The sequence below is a fragment of the Neophocaena asiaeorientalis genome, unplaced genomic scaffold, assembly GCF_003031525.2.
Source record: "Neophocaena asiaeorientalis asiaeorientalis breed wild unplaced genomic scaffold, Neophocaena_asiaeorientalis_V1.1 scaffold114, whole genome shotgun sequence".
NCBI classification, from domain to species: Eukaryota; Metazoa; Chordata; class Mammalia; order Artiodactyla; family Phocoenidae; genus Neophocaena; species Neophocaena asiaeorientalis.
In genome coordinates this window covers 4,985,186-5,007,036 of record NW_020173116.1, presented here as the reverse complement: position 1 = coordinate 5,007,036, position 21,851 = coordinate 4,985,186, and the positions used below count along the sequence as shown (strand labels likewise).

The window sequence follows — 21,851 nt, the reverse complement described above, 5'->3', positions numbered from 1 at the left end:
AGAAAGCGGCTCATGTACAGTTTCAGAAAAGTGAAAGGAGTTCTCTTGGTCTTTATAGAATCTTAGTGATCGAATGGGTTGCAGAATGAGAAGTCATCTTGTCCACCACCCAGTGCTAGAGTATTCTACAGATCCCATGTGTGCATTGCATCTTTGCAGGAATACTGCTTGGGTCAGGGAGCTGCTTCACCTGTCCTGTTTTTAGACAACTGCTGATTATTATGAAAATTAAAGAAAAAAAAAGAGCTCAAATAAGCCTCTTGCCCATTGGTCCTTGTTCTCTGGAGCAACGTGGGCTGACTCTGCACCCTTTTCTAAATTCTTTGGATATTTGAAGAACTATTTTGTAGGACACAAAATATGGAAAAAAAGCTAAATAGGTTTAACAATTCTCAACTCATCTAGCAAAGTATCCATCTTGTGGCTTGAATGGCTTCCCATTGCTCTGAGGCTAAAGTCCTACAACTCCTGCAGGGCCTAGCCTTTGCCTACTTTTACAGCTTCAGCTCGTACCACTGTCCCCTTGGTCACTGTAGTTCAGGCACTCTTGCAAAAATGTTTGTAACCTATTTTTTATACTTTATGATATACTATGTACAAAATGAAAACATGCTCACCAAATTACAGATGTCACAAAACTAAGAGGAAGAGTCAGTGTATAAAAAAAAAATCAGAATCTGGAACAATCTAGAAAGATCTGGGGCCAAATAAAGATTAAAACTGAACAGGGATATATTTAAAGTTTTGAATTTAGGATGAGAACCTATAGGTCTTTGTTGCCTACAAACCCTATATGAATCAACAATGTCACTTGCTTTCAAAAAGCTAATGTCACTTTCTAAAAACAGCATGGTGTCTAAAATTGAAAGGACAAGGTCCCACTCTAAGCTGTGCTGGGCTGGCCATATCCTGAATAGTATACCAATTTCTGGGTAACAAGTTTTATGAGAGATATTGACCAGCCAACATTGGCCAAGACTCAAGAGGACAATTTTGAGAAATGTATATGGTCATGAAACCACCACACAATCAAGGAATAGGTATAGATACACAAGCATATTTTACATCCAACACGGTACTTACTGTTATCCCAACTATTTCCATCATCCCCCAAAAGTTCAAGTGTAGGTATATGTAAGCATCAGAGGGATGATTTAATTGGGGGGAGGGTTAGGGAAATATCCTTTTCCTTTTCCTTCCATACCTTGGACCTACAGGTGATGTGGCTCTACACCCATCAATTTGGAGACTGATGTATAAGACCATATTAAAGAAATAGACTCCAACAAGTTCAGTGCTAGGATTGTTGAAGCTCATCATGGTGACCCTCTCACTGTTTATGCAGCTGGGGAGTAGGGAGTAGGGGATATGCATAGCTGACCCTGTTAGAATAATACTTGAGGCCATTTCTTTTTTTTTTTTTTTAACATCTTTATTGGGGTATAATTGCTTTACAATGGTGTGTTAGTTTCTGCTTTATAACAAAGTGAATCAGCTATACATATACATATGCTCCCATGTGTCTTCCCTCTTGCGTCTCCCTCCCTCCCACTCTCCCCATCCCACCCCTCCAGGCTGTCCCAAAGCCCCAAGCTAATATCCCTGTGCCTTGCGGCTGCTTCCCCCTAGCTATCTACCTTACTACGTTTGTTAGTGTGTATATGTCCATGACTCTCTCTCGCCCTGTCAAAACTCACCCTTCCCCCTCCCCATATCCTCAAGTCCATTCTCCAGTAGGTCTGCGCCTCTATTCCTGTCTTATCCCTAGGTTCTTCATGACATTTTTTCCCCTTAAATTCCATATATATGTGTTAGCATATGGTATTTGTCTTTTTCTTTCTGACTTACTTCACTCTGTATGACAGACTCTAGGTCTATCCATCTCATTACAAATAATTGAGGCCATTTCTAGAATGATTCAGTATTTCACTGTTAAAGACTGAGCAGCTATTATGCTTTTTAAGATTTCTTGAATTAGTATTGCTTGCTCAGTGTTTTGTATTTCTCTATTTCTTAAAATATTGATACCTAGTATTACCCTAGCCAGACTTGGGGTACAGAAAACCTAGGAAAGTAATGGCAACTAGAAAGAACAGTGTGAAACAAACAAGAGAACAGGTTTTTTCCTTTTCTCTCTGTTTTTCTGCAGTCCTCTGTATCTGTGTCTGTATCCTGTGGTGCTCAATTAGGCTGAGTTTGGCGGTAAGTAATAGCAAACCAAATGTAAATGATTTAAAATCACAATAATGGGACTTCCCTGGTGGTGCAGTGGTCAAGAATCTGCCTGCCAGTGCAGGGGACATGGGTTCGAGCCCTGGTCTGGGAAGATCCCGCACGCCCTGGAACAACTAAGCCTGTGCGCCACAACTACTGATGCCCGCATGCCTAGAGCCTGTGCTCTGCAACAAGAGAAGCCACTGCAATGAGAAACCCGCGCACCATAACGAAGAGTAGCCCCTACTCGCCACAACTAGAGAAAGCCTGCGCACAGCAACGAAGACCCGACGCGGCCAAAAATAAAAAGAATAAAATTGCAATAATGTTTCTTGTGGTCTTAAAGTCTGGCAGTAAGTAGATTCTTAGTGCAACAATGTCATCAGAGATGCTGACTCTATTTCTCCTTCCATTCTGCCATCCTCAGCGTGTGGCTGTGTCTTCCCAAGTGCAAGTTGGTTAGCACAGTTCCAAGCTCTACATCCTCATAGAACATGTCTCATGCAGGAAGGAAGGAAGAAAAAAAAGACTTCCTTCTACATGGCTCTTTTATCAGAGTAGAAAATCTTTCCCAGAAATTGCCCCCAGCAGACATCTCATTAGGCAGGACTAACTCAACGTGACTTAGTCATGGGAGGACAGAATGACCATGATTGGCTCAGACCAATTGGACTCATTCTTTGAGTCCAGTTGGTCTAAGCCAATTCAAGACATATTTCCTTCTGAATGAAGTCAGGGTTCTGTCAGTAAGGAAGATGGGGAGATGGTGATTGGGTGGACAACCGACAGTGTTCATCATATTCTTCTCTTCTCTCTCTGATGTCATTTTTAGGATTTTACCTACTAAAAACCTGCTGATGTCTTCCAAGTCTGTATCTAGTTCTAACTTTTCTTGAGTTCCAGACACTTCATGATCTGCCCATTGTACATCTGCATCTGGGTGTCCTGCCAGTAGCTCAAGTTACGTGTCTAAAATGGTACTCATTGTATTTCATCCTAGAACTCCATATTTTCACCAAAAATACTGATTAAGACACCACTACTCACCCTCTCTCCAGTAGCAGGAAACTGAGAGTCATCTTGGACTACTCCTTCTCCACTACTTCCCACATCTAATTCCAAGTTCTCTTGATTTCAACTTTTTCCAACTCAACGTACTTTGTATCTACGCTTTCCAAAAGGAGCCATTAGTCCTTAATGTGGCTCTGGATGTGTGAGTTTGTATGGACATATGAGCACATGTGTTGTGTGTAATATGAGCTTTAAATGAACCTGGGAATATTATCATTCTTACGCCTTTTATGCATACTGGCAAGCTAACAAAGGGGAGAGAAAAACCATAAAATCTTGGTATGGTTTTGTAACACTACTTATAGTTATTTACTTTTATTATCTGTTCCTAATTACCATGCTGTAAAATAATGATTAAGACAACATGTAATTATGGGCCAGATTTACTTTTTTCTAAATTATATTCAATTATGATTGATGATAATGTATCAGTTCACACTGTTGATGGTAACGCAACACTACGATTGGATCACAACTTCTAGAACCTAGAAGAAACGTTGCTCATGTTCCAGAAAAGAAAGTTGAGATAACAGTTGTCCTGTGGTTGCCAAAGTTAGGTTCATCCCGTTTTAGCTAGTAGGACTTGAGAGCAGGTGAAATTGAATGACACAAGAATGACAAAGGCAGAGGAGTGAAAGAGTTGGGGCAGTTATCAGTTCAAACGAACAAGGTAACGAATACAAATTTATTATCGTAATTACAGAACTCCCAGGTACTAGAATACAGAGCTTCACTGCAATGGAAAAAGCACAACTTGGATCAAAGTGCCTTAGTGCCTGAAACTCATTCAGCCTGGAAAACACTGTCTACTATTGTTGAAGATACATGGGCGTACTCAGAGATTGCAAAGAATTGCCATAAATATAATAATGTTACAATTATCTTAGAAATAATATTTATAAATATATAAGTGTAATAAATAATAATTTTAAATAATATTGCGTCCTTTGCCTTCTTCTTGAGGCTCAGCTTCAAGAAGTATTTTACTAAAACGAGCTCACGGATTGGCATAAAATACTGTTGAGGCAGGAAGGATATAGCCATCATTCCCTCCATTTTGAAGATGATCAAACTGAGGTCCCAGAAACGTACAGTGTTTGATAAAGGGTCCATCAGCCACTTAAAAGCAGAAGCTAAGCAGTTGGAATGAAATCCTGGGTCCATGGCTTCTCATTCCAAATACTATGGTGGGTATTTCTTAGTATTCTTATGCCTTAGTTAACCCATCTGTAATATGGGTAGAGCCTTTTTGGTAGCCACGGTCAGTAGCCCTGGCCCTCCCAAGATTGTATGCGTAATAATAGTTAAAATGATTGGTAGTTTGCAAAGCATAGGGTGTTCTTTAAATAACAAGCAACATTATATGTTAGTGTTGGTTCTACTAGACTTTGTGCCCTCTCTTAGAAAGAGAGTAAATATTCATTTAGAGTTACAAAGGCTCAGCACATGCTCAGAGTGACTAAGAGTGCAGGATTTGACGCCTTCATGTACATGGTACATACAGATTGTCAACACTTCACAAGTAAGTAGACTCCACAGTCAAAGCTGAAAGTCAATGATAGAGGGCAGGCCCCTTGCCAGGTGCACCAGTTTTTCTTGCTTTGTGGCAAAATACAACTTGGGATGGGCAACTGATTTGAAGTGTTGCATACTGCCATGGTTGCTCCAGAGGAAGAGGAGATTGGTCTCATCTTTGATGGTTTGGGGTGTCTCAGGCATCTCCTAGGATAAGGAAAACAAAGATCTATTAAAAGAGAACAGGAAGATGCTAAAAAAAGAACTGATGCTCAATCCCTTGGCGTTTGGTCTTCATGAGATACACAGCACTTTAGGACTATGACTAGGTAACATGATGATATAGGTTCTTCATTCATTTGTTCATTCAGAAAGCATTATTACATGCCTGTTAGATGTACGGCCCCATCTATTCATAATAATTGATTTCCTCAGTTAACTGGAGAGAAATCCAATGTCATCATGAAGACCGCCAAAGACACTAGTGTCTCACTGTATCCTGACAGGTAGGGTGAAACATTCTTCTTGTCCTGCCTGAACATGGGAATAGAACATTTTGCATCAGATATGAGCACTAAGGATGCTAAGACCTGGAAACCTTTTGACCTCTAAATGTACAAAACATACTTTGGGAAAATAACTTAGAATTTAGACATGTTTATCTCTGTATTTAAGTCAACAACTGAAGACTAAAGAAACCCAAATCTCACACACACACATACACAAAACTTTCCAGGCATATTAGAAGCTGAATCCTTTCAATACAATGTTTTGAAAATTGTGATCCCTTTAGACGGCACTCCTCTTGTTCCTCTTGCGAGTATGAAAAAAATTTAACAGTACTTTCATGGAAAAACAAAATTCAAGCTCTAACTTAAGATGCTTCTTCTCTATTCTTTTAATAGAAAAGAACTAAATACCCTTTTGAGGTTTCCTTGGGTTTTTCAATGTCAACAAGGATTTTATTTCTCAAACCTATTTCTCTCCCAGTTTCCCCCTCTTCCTCTTGTTGGTTCTATCTCCAAAATATAACCAGATTCTGTCTCCTTCTTTCCACCTGTCTCACAACTCCCGCCCCCGCCCACCCCGACTGTTACTACCACATCTTAATCAGTTTTTCCCTATTGCCTCCTTTCTGATCTATTCTCTGAGTTAGAAAATACAAGTAAAGTCAGGATACTTCCCTGTTTGAAGTCCTTTCCTCTATTTATCTTTCCTTTTTTTCAGGGTGTCCCAGCTCCTTGGGTGTCCCTTCTGATCTTTGAAGCTGGCCTTGTAAAGCTCTAGGGCTGGGTGCACTCAGATCCCTCTGTTTGGAATGCCACCTCCACCCCCGATGGCATGCTCCCTCCTAGCAGCAGCTCTCATCTCTAGGGAGCTCTGTGTAAAAGCATGCTCTCATTTTCTCTATCTCAGCGCCCTGTTCATTGGCTTTACAGCATCTTGCACCTTTTGCTGGTTGTTTGGCTCGTCTATTGTCTGTGCCCTTCAGAAGAGTGAGTTCTATAAGGCTTTGGCTCACCACTGTCTACTGAGCTGTTGACACTGCTTGAAAAATAGAAGCCTCTCAATAAACAACGTTTGTTGAATGAATTCACGAATGAAGCTACTGCCCTACTCTATAGACATTCACTTTCATCTGACTTGATCCAGGAAGAGAGACACATGCATCCACGTAAATCCTAGTTAGGGTGGGAGCGGGGGTTGGATTTTACACATTTACTGAATAAGGGTCACCCACTAATCAGTGGAGAAAACATTTGGCTCTAGTGGGCATGTGTGTGTGTCTGTATGTTTGGAGGGGAATGTGGTAGTAGAGATGAGGCTGGGCTGAGAGAGAAAACTGGCACCAAGGAAGAGAGAGAGCCACTGCAGTCAGAAGGCCAGGGTTTGAGCCTTGGCTCCCAGCTTTTGCTTTGTACCCACTGGCAGGTGATTAATTCTCTGTGATCTCAGTGGCTTATTTGACGCTCTTGGAGGCAGGCCCCCTGGTACTAAAGCCTACTGTCATGTAGGTCAGATAGTAGATGTCAGTAAAGCTCAAAGAGGGATGCAATAAACAGATGCCCAGGGATGGGAAGTGAATAGGACCAGGCAGGGAAAAGAGAAAGAAGAAGAAGGCAGTTTGCCTTTTATGTAATTTTGCCACCTCCACCTCCACAGATCCTGCCTAGAACTGCCTCTGAATATAGTGGGTAAGAAGTAGGATGGGGGCTTCCCTGGTGGCGCAGTGGTTGAGAGTCCGCCTGCCGATGCAGGGGACACGGGTTCGTGCCCCGGTCCGGGAAGATCCCACATGCCGCGGAGCGGCTGGGCCCGTGAGCCATGGCCGCTGAGCCTGCGCGTCCGGAGCCTGTGCTCCGCAACGGGAGGGGCCACAGCAGTGAGAGGCCCGTGTACCACACACAAAAAAAAGAAGTAGGATGGGAAGGCAGGTGGGCAGGTAGGACTGTGGTAGGAAGAAAAGAGGACTGTGCCATCCTGCTAGGGGTGTCTGCCTCTTGGGATCATCTACAAATGCATGGGTTGTAAATGAAGGTAAATTGGAGACTGAGAACAACTGACCTTTAGCAATACGGGTTCGTCTTCGTTTTGAGCACAAACAAACAGTTGAGTTTTTGAGATTCTTAGAGTCACAGGAAGTTGAGTATCGTCTCCTGATGTATAAGCAGCTATGTCAAATTCCACTGGCAAAGAGAAAAGCCAAAAAAAAAAAAAAGTAAATCCATTGTATTTGTGTAAAATCAAGTGTTTATGAAGATGCTGTGTGTGGGCTTCCCTGGTGGCACAGCGGTTGGGAATCCACCTACCAATGCAGGGGACACGGGTTCGAGCCCTGGTCCAGGAGGATCCCACATGCCACAGAGCAATTCAGTCTGTGCACCACAACTACTGAGCCTGCGCTCTAGAGCCCATGAGCCACAACTGCTGAGCTCACGTGCTGCAACTACTGAAGCCCACATGCCTAGAGCCTGTGCTCTGCAACAAGAGAAGCCACCGCAATGAGAAGCCCATGCACTGCAACGAAGAGTAGCCCCCGTTCACCGCAAATAGAGAAAGCCCGCACATAGCAACGAAGACCCAATGCAGCCCAAAATAAATAAATAAGAAATAAATTTATATATATATATAAAAAAGATGCTCTGTGTGTGTGTGCAGTTATGTCCCCAACTATGGTGTAAGTACCCAAAGGTCAGGAACGGAATTTATACATCTTTGTATCCTTCACAATGTCTGCCTTATTCACTAGGCAGGTAAGTACTTGGTTAATGGCTTTGGAATTTTCTATGTTGAATGAATGCTTGGGGGCTGCATATTTATTGAATCTCTTGTAATTATATTAGTGGGATAAGACCCTGGAATTTGTGAAGTCATGAGTAAAATGGAGGGGTTTAGAAGCTGATACACTCACATGTTGCTAAGGATAGTAAAAAGTAGTTCAGTTTTCCTTCGAGAACAGTGCTTAATAAGAGCTGTAAAATTATTTATGCCTAGAAATCCAGCATCTGGGATACGTTCCAAGAAATAAGCTCATAGAGAAAGAAATAATTTAAACAAAGACATTTGCAACTGAATTATTTAGAGCAAACCCAAGGCACCAGCATGGCAACATGATTGAATATTCTAGTGCCCTTAAAAATGGCAAATACATATACTCTGTCAATATGTGGGAAAATTGTGTGAAATAATATTACGTAGGAAAGTAGAACACAAAATAATTTGTAAATGTCTTAGAGTGGAAAGCATGTTAGCCGAAATATATCCAATCAGAAAGAGCCCTGCTTGTTTATCACAGAGTAGCCTCTTTGGACCTCTGAAGATAATTTTGTTTACTGATGACATGTCCTTAAGCTAAAATACGTACACCATGGAAATTGGATCGTTGTGACAAAATTTCTTGCATCCTAAATTTCATTCTTCAGAACATATTTGCAGCTTATTGGCTACTTTGCCTCACAATTATGTTATCAGAGATAATGATTCTTGGGCTTCCCTGGTAGCGCAGTGGTTAAGAATCCGCCTGCCAGTGCAGGGGACACGGGTTCGAGCCCTGGTCCAGGAAGATCCCACATGCCGCGAAACAACTAAGCCTGTGCACCACAACTACTGAGTTCACGTGCTGCAACTACTGAAGCCCTCACGCCTAGAGCCCGTGCTCCACAACAAGAGAAGCTGCAACAATGAGAAGCCCGAGCACCACAAGGAAAAGAAGCCCCCTGCTCGTCGCAGCTACAGAAAGCCCGTGTGCAGCAACGAAGTCCCAACACAGCAAAAAAATAAACAAACAAACAAACAAATAAATAAATAAATATATATATATATATATATATATATATATATAAAGATAATGATTCTTCCTAGTTTGGTGTTATTTGGAAGTTTGATCAGCAGGGTCCTCATTGGCTTCTGAGTAAATTTGCATAAGTCACTGAATATTTCTGAGGCTCCGTTTACTTACCTTTAAAATCAAGGATAAGACTATCTCAGAGAACCAAAGGAGACAGTATCTCAGAAAGCTTTAAACTGCACTTAGAGCTTTCATAGCTAAGACACTTCTCTCTTGTTAAAGCTTCCAGATTTGGCTGAAGCTCCTGTCCTTGCCCAGAACTTTTACAAGGGGTGATGTGCTTCATCCTATTCTAGATAAATCGTGCAAAGCCAGGAATCTAGAGAGGTTTATTCTTTAAAAGCAGAAAGCTTAAAAGAATACAGAAATAAAAAGGGTGGGGGAAGATGACAGAATTGTCCATTTACCTGCCTCATCCAGATTATTTAATGCAGCAGCCATGAGGTGTTGACCTGACGGATGTAGAACTATACTTTGATGGAGGGCGTCATTCAGGATGTATTGCTGTTGGATGAGCTTGATAAAGTTGTATTTCATGTTGCTCTGGAAGCTGTAATGTGCTGATCTGGGCTTGATGATTTCTAAAACCGTTATCACGAGCTCAGATTAATGTCCAAGTACAAACATAGATGATATACATGCTCTAATACAAGCTATTGAAGGGACATGAAGAATATCCCAGTCTAGGTTAGGAAACTGAGAGAGAAGTGAAATCACCCTGTCAGCAGAATTGGTTCTAGGATTATCCCTGTGGTTACTTATTTGTTTCTTTTTAAACTTAGATTCTTCAGGCAATAGTTTTTTTTTTTAAAAAGATTACCTGTACAACTTTTTTGGTTGTTTGGAGGTTTGTAAGTAACCAGGAAGACTCCTTGTATATTCTCCACCTATATTTTCAAATGAATGCACTCTGAGAAAATAATGAATCCACTAGGAATTTTATATGTCACTGAGGTGCAGGTCTAAATGTCTGCCACCTTTTATTTTTTTTTAATCTTTATTGGAATATAATTGCTGTACAATGGTGTGTCAGTTTCTGCTTTATAACAAAGTGAATCAGCTATACATATACATATATCCCCGTATCTCCTCCCTCTTGCATCTCCCTCCCACCCTCCCTATCCCACCCCTCTAGGTGGTCACAAAGCACCGAGCTGATCTCCCTGTGCTATGCGGCTGCTTCCCACTAGCTATCGATTTCACATTTGGTAGTGTATATATGTCCATGCCTCTCTCTCACTTCGTCCCATCTTACCTTTCCCCCTCCCTGTGTCCTCAAGTCCATTCTTTACGTCTGCGTCTTTATTCCTCTCTTGCCCCATGTTCTTCAGAACCTTTTTTTTTTTTTCAGATTCCATATATATGTATTAGCATACAGTATTTGTTTTTCTCTTTCTGACTTCACTCTGTATGACAGACTCTAGGTCCATCCACCTCATTACAAATAACTCAATTTCGTTTCTTTTTATGGCTGAGTAATATTCCATTGTATATATGTGCCACATCTTCTTTATCCATTCATCTGTCGATGGACACTTAGGTTGCTTCCGTGTCCTGGTTATGGTAAATAGTGCTGCGATGAACACTGTGGTACATGACTCTTTTTGAATTATGGTTTTCTCAGGGTATATGCCCAGTAGTGGGATTGCTGGGTCATATGGTAGTTCTATTTTTAGTTTTTTAAGGCACCTCCATACTGTTCTCCATAGTCTGCCACCTTTCTTTTTATTTTTTGAAAAAAAATTTTTTTATTTTGTTTTTTCTATCTACCACCTTTCTGAACAGGGGTATATGTCAATAGCTTCACAAATCCTCATGGCTCTGAATAATTCGACTTCCAGGAATATTTTATTCTAAGGAAATAAATGATAGAAATGAAGATTTATTGATATGGCTCTTCATTGTCACACTACTTCTAATGGTAAAAAACTGGAGCTCTAAAATGTCTTTTATTTATTGACAAATGAAAAAAGTTGGATATTAAATTGTATGTAATTGACCTAATAATGTTTAACATGTATATTCCTGTGTGTGCATGCACATAGAGAAGACTTTAAGGAAGGTAACACAGCGCTGGCAGTGGTAAACTCTGAGGGTTGGTATGAGTATGCGTGGTTTTAATTTTCATTCTTGTTTTTCCGATTTTCTAGGTGAACATGTGTTAATATTTAGCTGTTACTTTAAAAATGTTAGGTTTATATCTCATGTGGAGGCTAGTCTAGTGAAGGCATGGGAGAAAAATCATGACTTCTATAGTCAGATAGAACAGATATGGTTTGACACTTTACTACTTACACACTGTGAGATTTTGGGCAGGTCGCTATCTCGCTGCGCTTACTTTCCTCATATACAAAACAAGAACGTAGGATTGTTGTGAAGGTGAGAGATAATGCAGCCATTAGTAAGTTAGTAGTGTCGGTAGTATTAACAAAATAGTAGTAGTAATAATAGCTAACATTTTTTAGGTGGTTTCTATGTGCCAGGCATTATTTTAGTCCAGAAGCTTGCAAGTATCGACTCATTTAATCTTCACAACAGTTAGGGGATTACCCCCGTTTACAGTAGAGGAAACTGAAGTACAGAAAGGTTAAGTAACTTGCCCAAGGAGACATAATTAGTATGTGGAGGAGCATGACTTCCACAGTGGAAGTCATCCACTAGCAGTATATAACTGCTTCCTGTCGAAAGGCGCAAAGTCACATGACCTTAAGAATATGGCCACGAAGTGAGCCTGTGAGCAGGTATGCTAAACTCAAGCCACTGCTGGCCTCTTCCCACTGGAGAAGGCTAAAAATTAATTTTCCTTTCTTATAGTTACCAGACGAATGGTTGGCTGCCCTCTTGTTACTCAAGGTTTTATTTTTCCCTGTACTCTGCTGTCCCCATTTGCTTAAAAATAGAAAACAAAGATATTATTGCACTTGACCCCTTACCTTCTTCCGTATCATCGGCAATGTCTTCCAGGTCATCGTCGGTGAGGAACCGATTTAAACTCAACCATCTGTTCTTCAGAATCTTCCCGTTGGCTGCCACCATCATCACGTTTTCCTTGAAGGTAAGCTTGGATGTCTTAGAGGTTTCAGGGGTATTCAGAGACATATATTTATCTATGCAGTCCTGATGAAGTGGTTCATAGCTTGCATCGTAGAAGGACTTCTGTGAGGAAGGAAAATGAAAACTGAGAGGCTGCCCATGGCCAGAGAATGAGACTCCTTTATAATAGGAGTTTTATTCAACAGACTTAGAGAGAAGGATGTCCATTTTGGTCTCGGGTAACCCATGTTTCATCAGTCTTTCCCTCCTTCCTCCTTTCCTCCTTTCCTTTCTCCTTCCTCCTTTCCTTTTCCTCTGCCTCCTTCCTCTTTACCCACTTCCTCCCATCCCTCCTTTGAGGATTTCCCTGAAAAGATGTGATCTCTGGGAAGGTCTTTGTCATCCAACCACAGACTCAAAAATGAGATCTTGTTATACTTAGTGAAGTAAGTCAGAGAAAGACAAATACTATATGATATCACTTACATGTGGAATCTAAAAAATAATACAAATGAACCTATATACAAAATAGAAATAGACTCACAGACATAGAAAACAAACTTATGGTTACCAAAGGGGAGACGTAAGGGGGGAGGGGCAAATTAGGGATTTGGGATTAAGAGATACACACTACTATACATAAAATAGATAAGCAACAAGGATTTACTGTATAGCACAGGAAATTATATTCAATATCTTGTAATAGCCTATATCAGAAAAAAACTATCGCTATGCTCTCCTCCTGAAACTAACACAATGCTGTAAATCAACTATATTTCAGTAAAAAAAAATGACATGTTGTAATGAAACAGGTCTACAAGTGATCTTAGTGAGTGGTAGCCTTCTAGTCAGTTCCCCCTCAGGAGGTCAAACACCTACTTGACAATGCTTAAATATTTTAGAAATACTCCTCTAGGTATAGCTTTTAGAACTAGTACCAAAGACACACAAAGCAGTACCTATTTGTGGTCTCCTAACCAAATAACACAGCACGTGAATGGCTGCAGATTTTTTACTTTCAACTGGTCTGCTTCTTCCACTTCAGCTTCATGGGCTATTACACTTAGAGGGCTATCTCTAATCTCTGGAGCTGGTGTTAGAGAAGGTGTCAACAACACGTCACTTAAGGAGACAGACCCCTGGTGAAGTGGCCCAAAGGGGCTGTCCCAGGATGGCAAAACCAACATTCTGATTGAAGGCTGACGCAGGAGACTCCATTCTTGGAGTTTCAGGTGAGTTCTGCTCTGTTCTGGGAAAATCTGGTGAGCATGAATGATGCCATCAACTGTTAGTGCAAAGAGGCAGTTGGTCTCACTTATAATGAAAAAATGCATGTCTCTGGACTTCTAGTGAAGGTAAAACAGAAGCATCTAAGATTCAAGCCATTGTTGTACTAGTGGAGAAAATACTGCGTAAACACAGCAATCTCATAAGAATTACGGTCATATGCTTACCTGATTCAGAGACAGATGGTCAATTTCGGAAGTGTATTCTTCATTTTCACTGTTAAACAAGAGGATGAGAATTTAATTCTGTTTGTTATATCACTACAGTCACTGGGCAACATATTTTAATAACTATATTAGCTTTGGGTAACACACACACACACACACGGCCATTACTGTCATCTTTGAAAATTAAGGGCCTCTGTGCATACACACCCATACAGTAATTTGTACTTGATAATTTGGAATTAGTAATCATCGGGCCAGGCCTTGAACTCTACCTGTGCTCTATCTATAAAAACGAGGCTTGGCTAACCAATTGAAGAGTTGTAATTGAATTTCGGGGAAAAATTTTAAGCTCCTCACGAGAGAAGAAACACTTTTGAAGCACCTCATTTACATTTGAACCAAATGGGTTATACGTTACACTTTGCTTTCATGTATCTACTAAAACAGATTTAATAATTTATACTTTGCCAAATATCCAGGCAACATTTCCATAGTCTAGTTTGTGGTTAGTGTATCTTAATAGGTAATGGGAATACCATGTTGGCTTAAACTGTTATACAATTTTAACTTTTTATTCATCATCTTTCTCCTATGTCTGAATGAGATTGACCGTGTGTGTTTCACATGCTCAAATTGCTGTGAAGCCATTTCCTCTTCCAGATTGAGATCAAGAAGTTTTCCTGAGAAAGGTTTCTCTTTCTGACAATCCATTAAAACTCCTTACTGTATCAGGGCATGTGAACCAGACTGAAGCTGTGTCTAAGCAGATGTTGAAAACCACTAGGACTCAGCAGCCCTTAAAAGTGATCTTTCGGGCTTCCCTGGTGGCGCAGTGGTTGAGAATCTGCCTGCTAATGCAGGGCACACGGGTTCGAGCCCTGGTCTGGGAAGATCCCACATGCCGCGGAGCAACTGGGCCCGTGGGCCACAACTACTGAGCCTGCGTGTCTGGAGCCCGTGCTCCGCAACAAGAGAGGCCGCGATAGTGAGAGGCCCGCGCACGGCGATGAAGAGTGGCCCCCCGCTTGCCACAACTAGAGAAAGCCCTCGCACAGAAACGAAGACCCAACACACCAAAACTAAATAAAGAAATGAATAAACTCCTACCCCCAACATCTAAAAAAACAAAAACAAAAAACCAACCTGATTAAAAAATGGGCAAAAGACCTGAATAGACATTTAAAAAAAAAAAAAAAGTGATCTTTCTAGAATGGCTGCCTCCCTGTCAATTTCACCTCAGTTTAAATTCTGGGTGCTGTTTCCCTGGGTCTTCACTGAACCTGCCCTGACTTCAGAGGTAGGACACATCTTTACAGCCTCTGCGGGTCTGGCCCAGCTGGATTCTAATGTACCTTGATCCCCTCATTAAATCACAAGAGACAGAAGCTCTTTCCTACCTGTAACAGTTCTTCAGGTCTTCAAAGAGGTCAGGGACTTTGGCCATCTTCACTTCTGCAACAAAGAACACCAGTAGCCGTCAGCCCTGCCAGCCTCTGAACCAGATGCCAGCAACGAGAACCACCTCCCCTTTGTGTTTCTTGAGACATTTAATGAATGACTTAGCTCACACTCAGCATTCTTCTTTTCACTCCCTTGAATTATTTGCATATGTATTTACCTCCTCTGCTACACAGTAAACTTCAAGGAAAGCCTTGGCTGCACCCTCCAATGCCCTCATATGTAACCAGTTCCTCTGTCCCTCAATTTCCCACCAGTAGAGAGAATCATTTTCTGAAATCTGACTGTGATTCTAACTCACACACCAAACCAGAGAGGGATGGGAAAGGAAGGAAGAGGCTTTAGCTTCAGAGGAGGCAGTTTGAGAGATCACAGCCAAGGGGAAAAACAAAAAAAAAATGTTTTAAGATCCAAAGATGTGATAAGGACTTTACCTTTGCTGACTCCAGCAAGCAACAGTGAAATGACTTGTTCTCTTTCCGTGTGGAGACTGTAGCCCCAGTCAGCTTTCTTCGCCTTTTGTCTGCTCTGGAGTGGGCGTGGCCATGATTGCACCACTGGAAATTCACAGGGAAAAATTCTGCTTTGTATTTTTTTAAGTTCATTCAACCTTATACTGGCCAAAATAATGACAAACAATATACCTGATCACAGTGTTTGCAGAGATTCCAGGAGTTTCTGACTTGGTTCATTTATTTATTGCTTTGCTCTAAACAGTTATAAACATGTAGTCTTAGAAAAAGGGAAGAAGAACAGGAAACTTAAGTTTCTAAAAATATTTGGTGGGGGATGGAGGGAGAACTACTAAAAGCAGAATTGTAGATGGTTAGAGTTGGAGGGGCGCTTAGGAGTCCTAGTTCGTGTTTTGGCTTAATTTGTTTATTGCGCCCCAGGGCTGAGTATGAATTGATGGAATACTTGGAAGCCCCCCGGCAGCTAAGGGGTGGCTCTTGAGAGAAGACGATCCGTCTTTTCTGAAGAGGGAGGTCTGCTTGAGTAGGCATACATCACTCTGAGTATGGGGTGACAACCTCTCCGTTAGGGCAGGGTAGAGGAGAGAAAAATGATAGTCAACCACAGAAGTCAATCCTTTTACTCCTCTGAATACTGTCAATCCATTTCAGACAGAAGTGACAGAGCTTTAGGAGAAAACTCTTTACCTGGCCATGTTTGGCTTCTACCAGAGCCCAGAGAGAAGAATGGTCTTCTCTAGGATAAACCCAAGGTGTGTGAGGATAGCTGCAGACTCAGGGAGGTATGGACAAGGCTGGAAGCCAGTGGCTGGATTCAAGAATGGAGACTGGGGGACTTCCCTGGTGGTCTATTGGTTAAGACTCCACGCTTCCACTGCAGGGGCCTGGATTCCATCCCTGGTCGGGGAGCTAAGATCATGCATGCTGCGTGGCACGGTCAAAAATAAAAGAAGAATGGAGATTGAGAAAGGAAGGGACTCAGGGACTCTTATACACGACCCTGATTCAGTGTTACCTGGCTGTTATCATCAGAGACTTTTTCAGTATACTGAGGCTGGCCCAGTTCAGGTGACAGAACACCAGACTCTTAGCAGATAAATGTTTCAGGTTTCCTGGTTGGAGTTTAAGCCACATAATTTAAAATAAAGGAAATGGATGGGAAAAGAGGGTAGAGGAGGAATATAAAAAGTAAAGAGAGGCAGGCAAGACACCACAATGCAACTTGATATTAAAAAGCAAAAAAGCTCAGAAGGGCTAGGAGTAAAGTGGTTTGGTGTGAGTTGAGTAAAGTATGCTGTGTGGGCCTTGTTTAACGTAAATCATGAGATTGGTTAGGTGATCATTAAGGTCTGTCCCGGGTGCAAAATCTCTGGTACTGATTCTATTGTCCAGTTCAGTTCCTCCTGTTCACAGACCTGGTGTTATAATAGTTATAAATAAGAGCCACAGGAATAATTGGCATCCTGGGTGCAGGCAATGTAGATGTAGGACCAGACTGGGACGAGCTTGGGTGTCTCAGGATGGATCCTTTTGTGAAGGGTGTTGGCAGTCTGTGCTTCTCTTTCAGGCGACACAGAAATATTAACACTCGTTACCCCCTCAGCCTCCTACGGATCTTGTGAGGACTATCACTAAGAAACAGTTGCAAAGCACGTAGTGAACGTGGGCTGCTATGGAGATGCAATTAAACAAAAATAATAACAGCGCTAACGATGGCTTCTGTCACTTGGGACCCTGTGGAGTCATCGTTGTAAGGTTCACTGAAGATAATGTGGTCCTTATGAAAATAATGACTTGGAACTTCAACAGGGAGGACATTTCCAGGTGAAGGCCTCCACTGAAACCGAGGGTGGGTTCAGTTTCTGGGAGGAATACATACCACCTCTTTGGTAATCCAGGAAAAATACCCTTGGTTCCACCATCAGTGGCAACACCCATCCTGGCCGATGTCACATCTCTGTCATAGAAAATTACTCAAATGTGGTTGCTGAATTTCTCAAGGAGGGTCTGAACTGATTTTCTAGCCAATCAACTCAGGTTGTGTCTCACTGAACTTTTTCCTGGACATGACCTTTTTGGAAACTGGTTTTTAAAGGAAGAACAAAAATGTGGGTGAGGTTTAGAGAGTGAGAAGTCCTTGCTTTGTTTTGGGGAACGTGCTTTTCTGTGAGTGTGAACAAAGCTTGACTTGCAAGTAATTCTCAGCACCACACCACCTCTTTCTAGGAAACAGAGAGAGGAACATACTGGAGCCCCAAGTGTGTTTGTGGGTTGTTCTGCGACTGGGAATTTGGATGGTTTCCTGTATCCACTTCTTGACTCCGGGGAGGCCTCAAAAATCCCTCTTTAGTCATTTTAATCTAAATCATTCAGAAAAGAGTTATTGTGCCCTTATTCTGTGCCAGGGGTTTTGCTGGGCATCAGTATTTTTCTTTCATGATTCACAAAATTAGACAGGTATTGGGGCTTCCCTGGTGGCTCAGTGGTTAAGAATCCACCTGCCAATGCAGGGGACACAGGTTCGAGCCCTGGTCCGGGAAGATCCCACAGGCTGCTGGGCGACTAAGCCCGTGCGCCACAACTACTGAGCCTGCGCTCTAGGACCCCGTGAGCCACAACTACTGAGGCCGCGTGCCTAGAGTCCGTGCTCTGCTACAAGAGAAGCCACCACAAATGAGAAGCCCACGCACTGCAACGAAGAGTAGCCCCTGCTCGCCACAACTAGAGAAAGCCTGCACGCAGCAACAAAGGCCCAATGCAGCCAAAAATAAATAAAATTAAACCTTAAAAAAAAAATTATAAGGCTTCCCTGGTGGCCCAGTGGTTGAGAGTCTGCCTGCCGATGCAGGGGACAAGGGTTTGTGCTCCGGTCCGGGAAGATCCCACATGCCGTGGAGCGGCTGGGCCCGTGAGCCATGGCCACTGAGCCTGCGCCTCCGGAGCCTGTGCTCCGCAACGGGAGAGGCCACAACAGTGAGAGGCCCGCGTACCGCAAAAAAAAAGAAAAAATAAGAAAATAAAAAATTATATAGGTATGCAGGATGAGAGGATGTAGTATTTTGGTAGGTGATTGGATACGCTTTATGAGCTTGGAGGCTGTGGGTCTAACAGTCACGGTGGTGCTTTTCACTTGAAAACTGCTTTACATAGTTCACAAAGAACTCTCACCCACACTGTCTCCTCACTTTACCTACGAGAGACAGTGATTACCATGCCCTTTCACAGCTGAGGACCCTTGAAGAGGTTAAGTGACCAACCTATGGTCACCAAACTGGCAGAGCCAGCACTTGAACTCAGGTTTCTGATTCCAAGTCCAAGCTTCTCTTCCCACTGCATATAGATGCGCCAGTCTCTTACCACCACCAACGCCAAATGACAGGGCTGAAACTGATTGTCCTTAAAGGTCTTTCCTGCCTCAAACAGCCTATCATTCAGTGATTCTAAGGTTCTTTGTAAAAAAATAAAATAAAATAAAAAAAAGAAATGGTTTGAAATAGCTTTCCTCTCTTCTTCTATGAAATCTCACTTTTTTCTTTGGAAATACAGGAAAGGGGTGAAGGCGATCAGCATCATCGAGTACATGATCGTGGTGGAGTCTGAATGGGGACTTTGGTGATGCTCTTGCCATTGTACCACGAAGACAGGAATCATCTGTAAACGTCTTGGGAACCAACTTTAAAATCATTGCATGTAGTTGGATGTGACAGGGTGACAGAGTGCTTGATTGAAGGGAGATAATCAAATCTGTGAGGTCGGTATTCTTATCACATTTATAGAAGAGGAAACCTAGGTCCAGGGAGATGGAGCAATCTGTCTAAGATCGCAAGGTTACCAAGTTGCCAAAATGGAATTCAGATTCCAGCGTCGAGGCTCAATCAACCACGAGGGATTCTCTTTTTCTTAGTGGGTGACCTCTTTCTTTCTTGTTAATCTCTAATTTTTTCTGCTTTGTCTTGTTAGTCTTTCGAAGGACCTAGAATGATATGTTGGAGAAGGATGCACCTCAGACACTATCTAGATTAAACACTTCCTAAAAGAGGAAGTAGGCTCAGAGAGGGGGAGCGTCAGTGTCCCGAGGCCACGTGGAGAGTTCATGATGAGAGTGGGAACGAAAAATGAAAACTCGCTGTTTCTTGATTTCTAGTTCAAAATATCCCACTACCTAGTGACACTGGCTCTGTAGTAAAGAAAGGGAAGGTGAAGATATAATCTCTCTATGGCTCCTCATTAGTAAGCAAAAAAGGAGTTAAAAAAATGAAACCCCATTCAGTGAGCGAAACCAGCTATGGTTTCTGCTCTCCTGGAAGCTGACAGCAAAAGTGTTCATCAATAATCCCCTATATGAGTAGATATGTACACACTGAGATAAAAGTGTTGTGAGGGCATTGAACAGAGGAGCTAGTCTGAGATCGGGAGTGGGTAGTTCAATGGGAAGGGAAGAGGGAATGTTCCAGGCAGAGAAAAAGTCGTGGGGGTCAAATGATGACATGAAAGCAGGGCATTGAGGCTGGAGCCCAGAGTTGAGGGGAGTTAAGAAGGTGGTGAGATGAGGGTGGGAAGGGAGGCAAGAGCCAGCTGGGCAGCGCCTTGTGTCGACCCCACTAGGGTCTTTACCCATTTAATTTTGGGTAAACTTTGGGCAAGTGCTCTGGGAACTCGGAGAGCATAGGAATGGCTGTGGCTTGGAGCAGATGGAGAAATTCAAGTTGACAGGGTGAGGAAGGGACAGTTTCCTGGTCAGCCAGCAAATCCACATTTAGCTGTGATCCCCTTTCTTCCCCTAAGCTTGTTTGTTCCCTGATGCATGTGCTTTTATTGTTTCTAAATTCTCTTTCTTTCTTCTCTTGAGATGGTGGTAAATAGAGCTGTGCCCCTTCTTTGCCTTCTCCATTGGCTCTGTGTCCTTTTTTCTCTCTTTCACAGACACACTTTAAAAATCATAGTTCACTGTTGGGTTGGGTAGCCGCATGGCTGCGCCCATCTCGGGCCACGGGGCCCAGAACCTGCTGCAGTTCCTGCGGCTGGTGGGGCAGCTCAAGAGAGTCCCATGTACTGGCTGGGCATACAGAAATGTCCAGAAGCCAGAGAGCGTATCAGGTCACATGTATAGGATGGCATTTATGGCCCTGGTGACCAAAGATGAACATCTTAACAAAGACCGATGTGTACGCCTAGCCCTGGTTCATGATTTGGCAGAATGCATCGTTGGGGACATAGCACCAGCAGATAACATCCCCAAAGAAGAAAAACATAGGTGAGAAGAGGAAGCTATGAAGCAGCTAACCCAGCTACTCCCAGAGGATCTCAGAAAAGAGCTCTATGAACTTTGGAAAGAATATGAGACCCAATCGAGTGCAGAAGCTAAATCTGTAAGCAGCTGGACCAATGTGAAATGATTCTTCAGGCATCTGAATATGAAGACCTTGAGAACAAACCTGGGAGACTGCAGGACTTCTACAATTCCACGGCAGGAAACTTCAGTCACCCTGAGATAGCCCAGCTTGTTTCTGAACTCGAGGCAGAAAGAAACGCTCACATAGCTGCCGCCGCCAGTGAGCCACACTCGTGAGGTACACTCCTCTAACAAACATTTTATTTTTCTGTTTCATGGTATTGTGTTTTGCCGCTGTTGGTCTGTTGATTCCCCGGATGTGAGTCTGTTCATTTTCAATTGCCTGGACTCCAGCAAGAAACGTGATACAATTTGGACAGTAAAAGAAGCTACAGAACAGGGTGTGGTCCTGAAAATGCCATGGATGAAGACTTGGAGGGCGGGGAGCTTTTTATGAATTGAATAAATAAATTTTTAAAACCTTAAAAAAAAATCATAGTTCATCAGAAAGCTTCTTGTGTGGCACAGTCATGTCTATGCTTCTCTCTCGTCTTCTTCTTGCTGGCTAATTGTGACTGTCTAATTAGAAGTGCATTCTTAAAAGATTTTCTTTTCTTTTCCTTATGGGAATCATAGTTATCTCTGGCCTGAACTTGTTTCTCAATTAAAAAAAAAAACTTGTATTACTTTTTTGGATTCTAAAACATGTTGATTAAATATTGCTAGGGAAATACAAAAAATACAAAAAAAAAAAAAGAGAGAGAAGAAGAAAATAAAATCCCCAAACAATTGAATAATTATTCAAAAAAAGTATTCATTATTATTATTTTGGTGTATTTCCTTTCAGTTTTTCTTTTTCTCAAGGCATGTATACATTTGTTTTGATACAGATGAGATGCTCCAAGCATTTCAATATTTGCTTTCCTGAAATCTAAGGAACATATATTTGGTAG

At 42.1% G+C, this 21,851-nt stretch overlaps 1 protein-coding gene and 1 pseudogene across 1 annotated transcript; one reads left to right on the top strand and one right to left on the bottom strand.

Annotated features, from left to right (window-relative positions):
- Positions 1-3,956: 3,956 nt before the first annotated feature.
- Positions 3,957-15,584, bottom strand: IL1A (interleukin 1 alpha). Its single transcript, XM_024743938.1, has 7 exons — positions 15,528-15,584; positions 15,033-15,087; positions 13,636-13,684; positions 12,082-12,304; positions 9,556-9,729; positions 7,366-7,487; positions 3,957-5,007 (listed from the first exon to the last, which is right to left on the bottom strand). The coding sequence occupies exons 2-7, from the start codon at positions 15,077-15,079 to the stop codon at positions 4,825-4,827; spliced, it is 798 nt and encodes a 265-aa protein (XP_024599706.1). The 5' UTR covers positions 15,080-15,087; positions 15,528-15,584; the 3' UTR covers positions 3,957-4,824.
- Positions 15,585-20,533: 4,949 nt separating this feature from the next.
- Positions 20,534-21,324, top strand: LOC112399042 (HD domain-containing protein 2 pseudogene; annotated as a pseudogene).
- Positions 21,325-21,851: the final 527 nt, after the last annotated feature.

What these genes read in the sequence shown, in the direction of transcription:
- IL1A (XM_024743938.1), bottom strand. Translation starts at nt 15,079, where the DNA reads ATGGCCAAAGTCCCTGACCTCTTTGAAGACCTGAAGAACTGTTACAG. An exon ending in ACCATCTGTCTCTGAATCAG is followed by an intron (nt 12,305 to 13,635) that starts GTAAGCATATGA and finishes CCTTCCTCACAG; the next exon opens with AAGTCCTTCTACGATGCAAG. An exon ending in AAATAATCTGGATGAGGCAG is followed by an intron (nt 7,488 to 9,555) that starts GTAAATGGACAA and finishes TCTCTTTGCCAG; the next exon opens with TGGAATTTGACATAGCTGCT.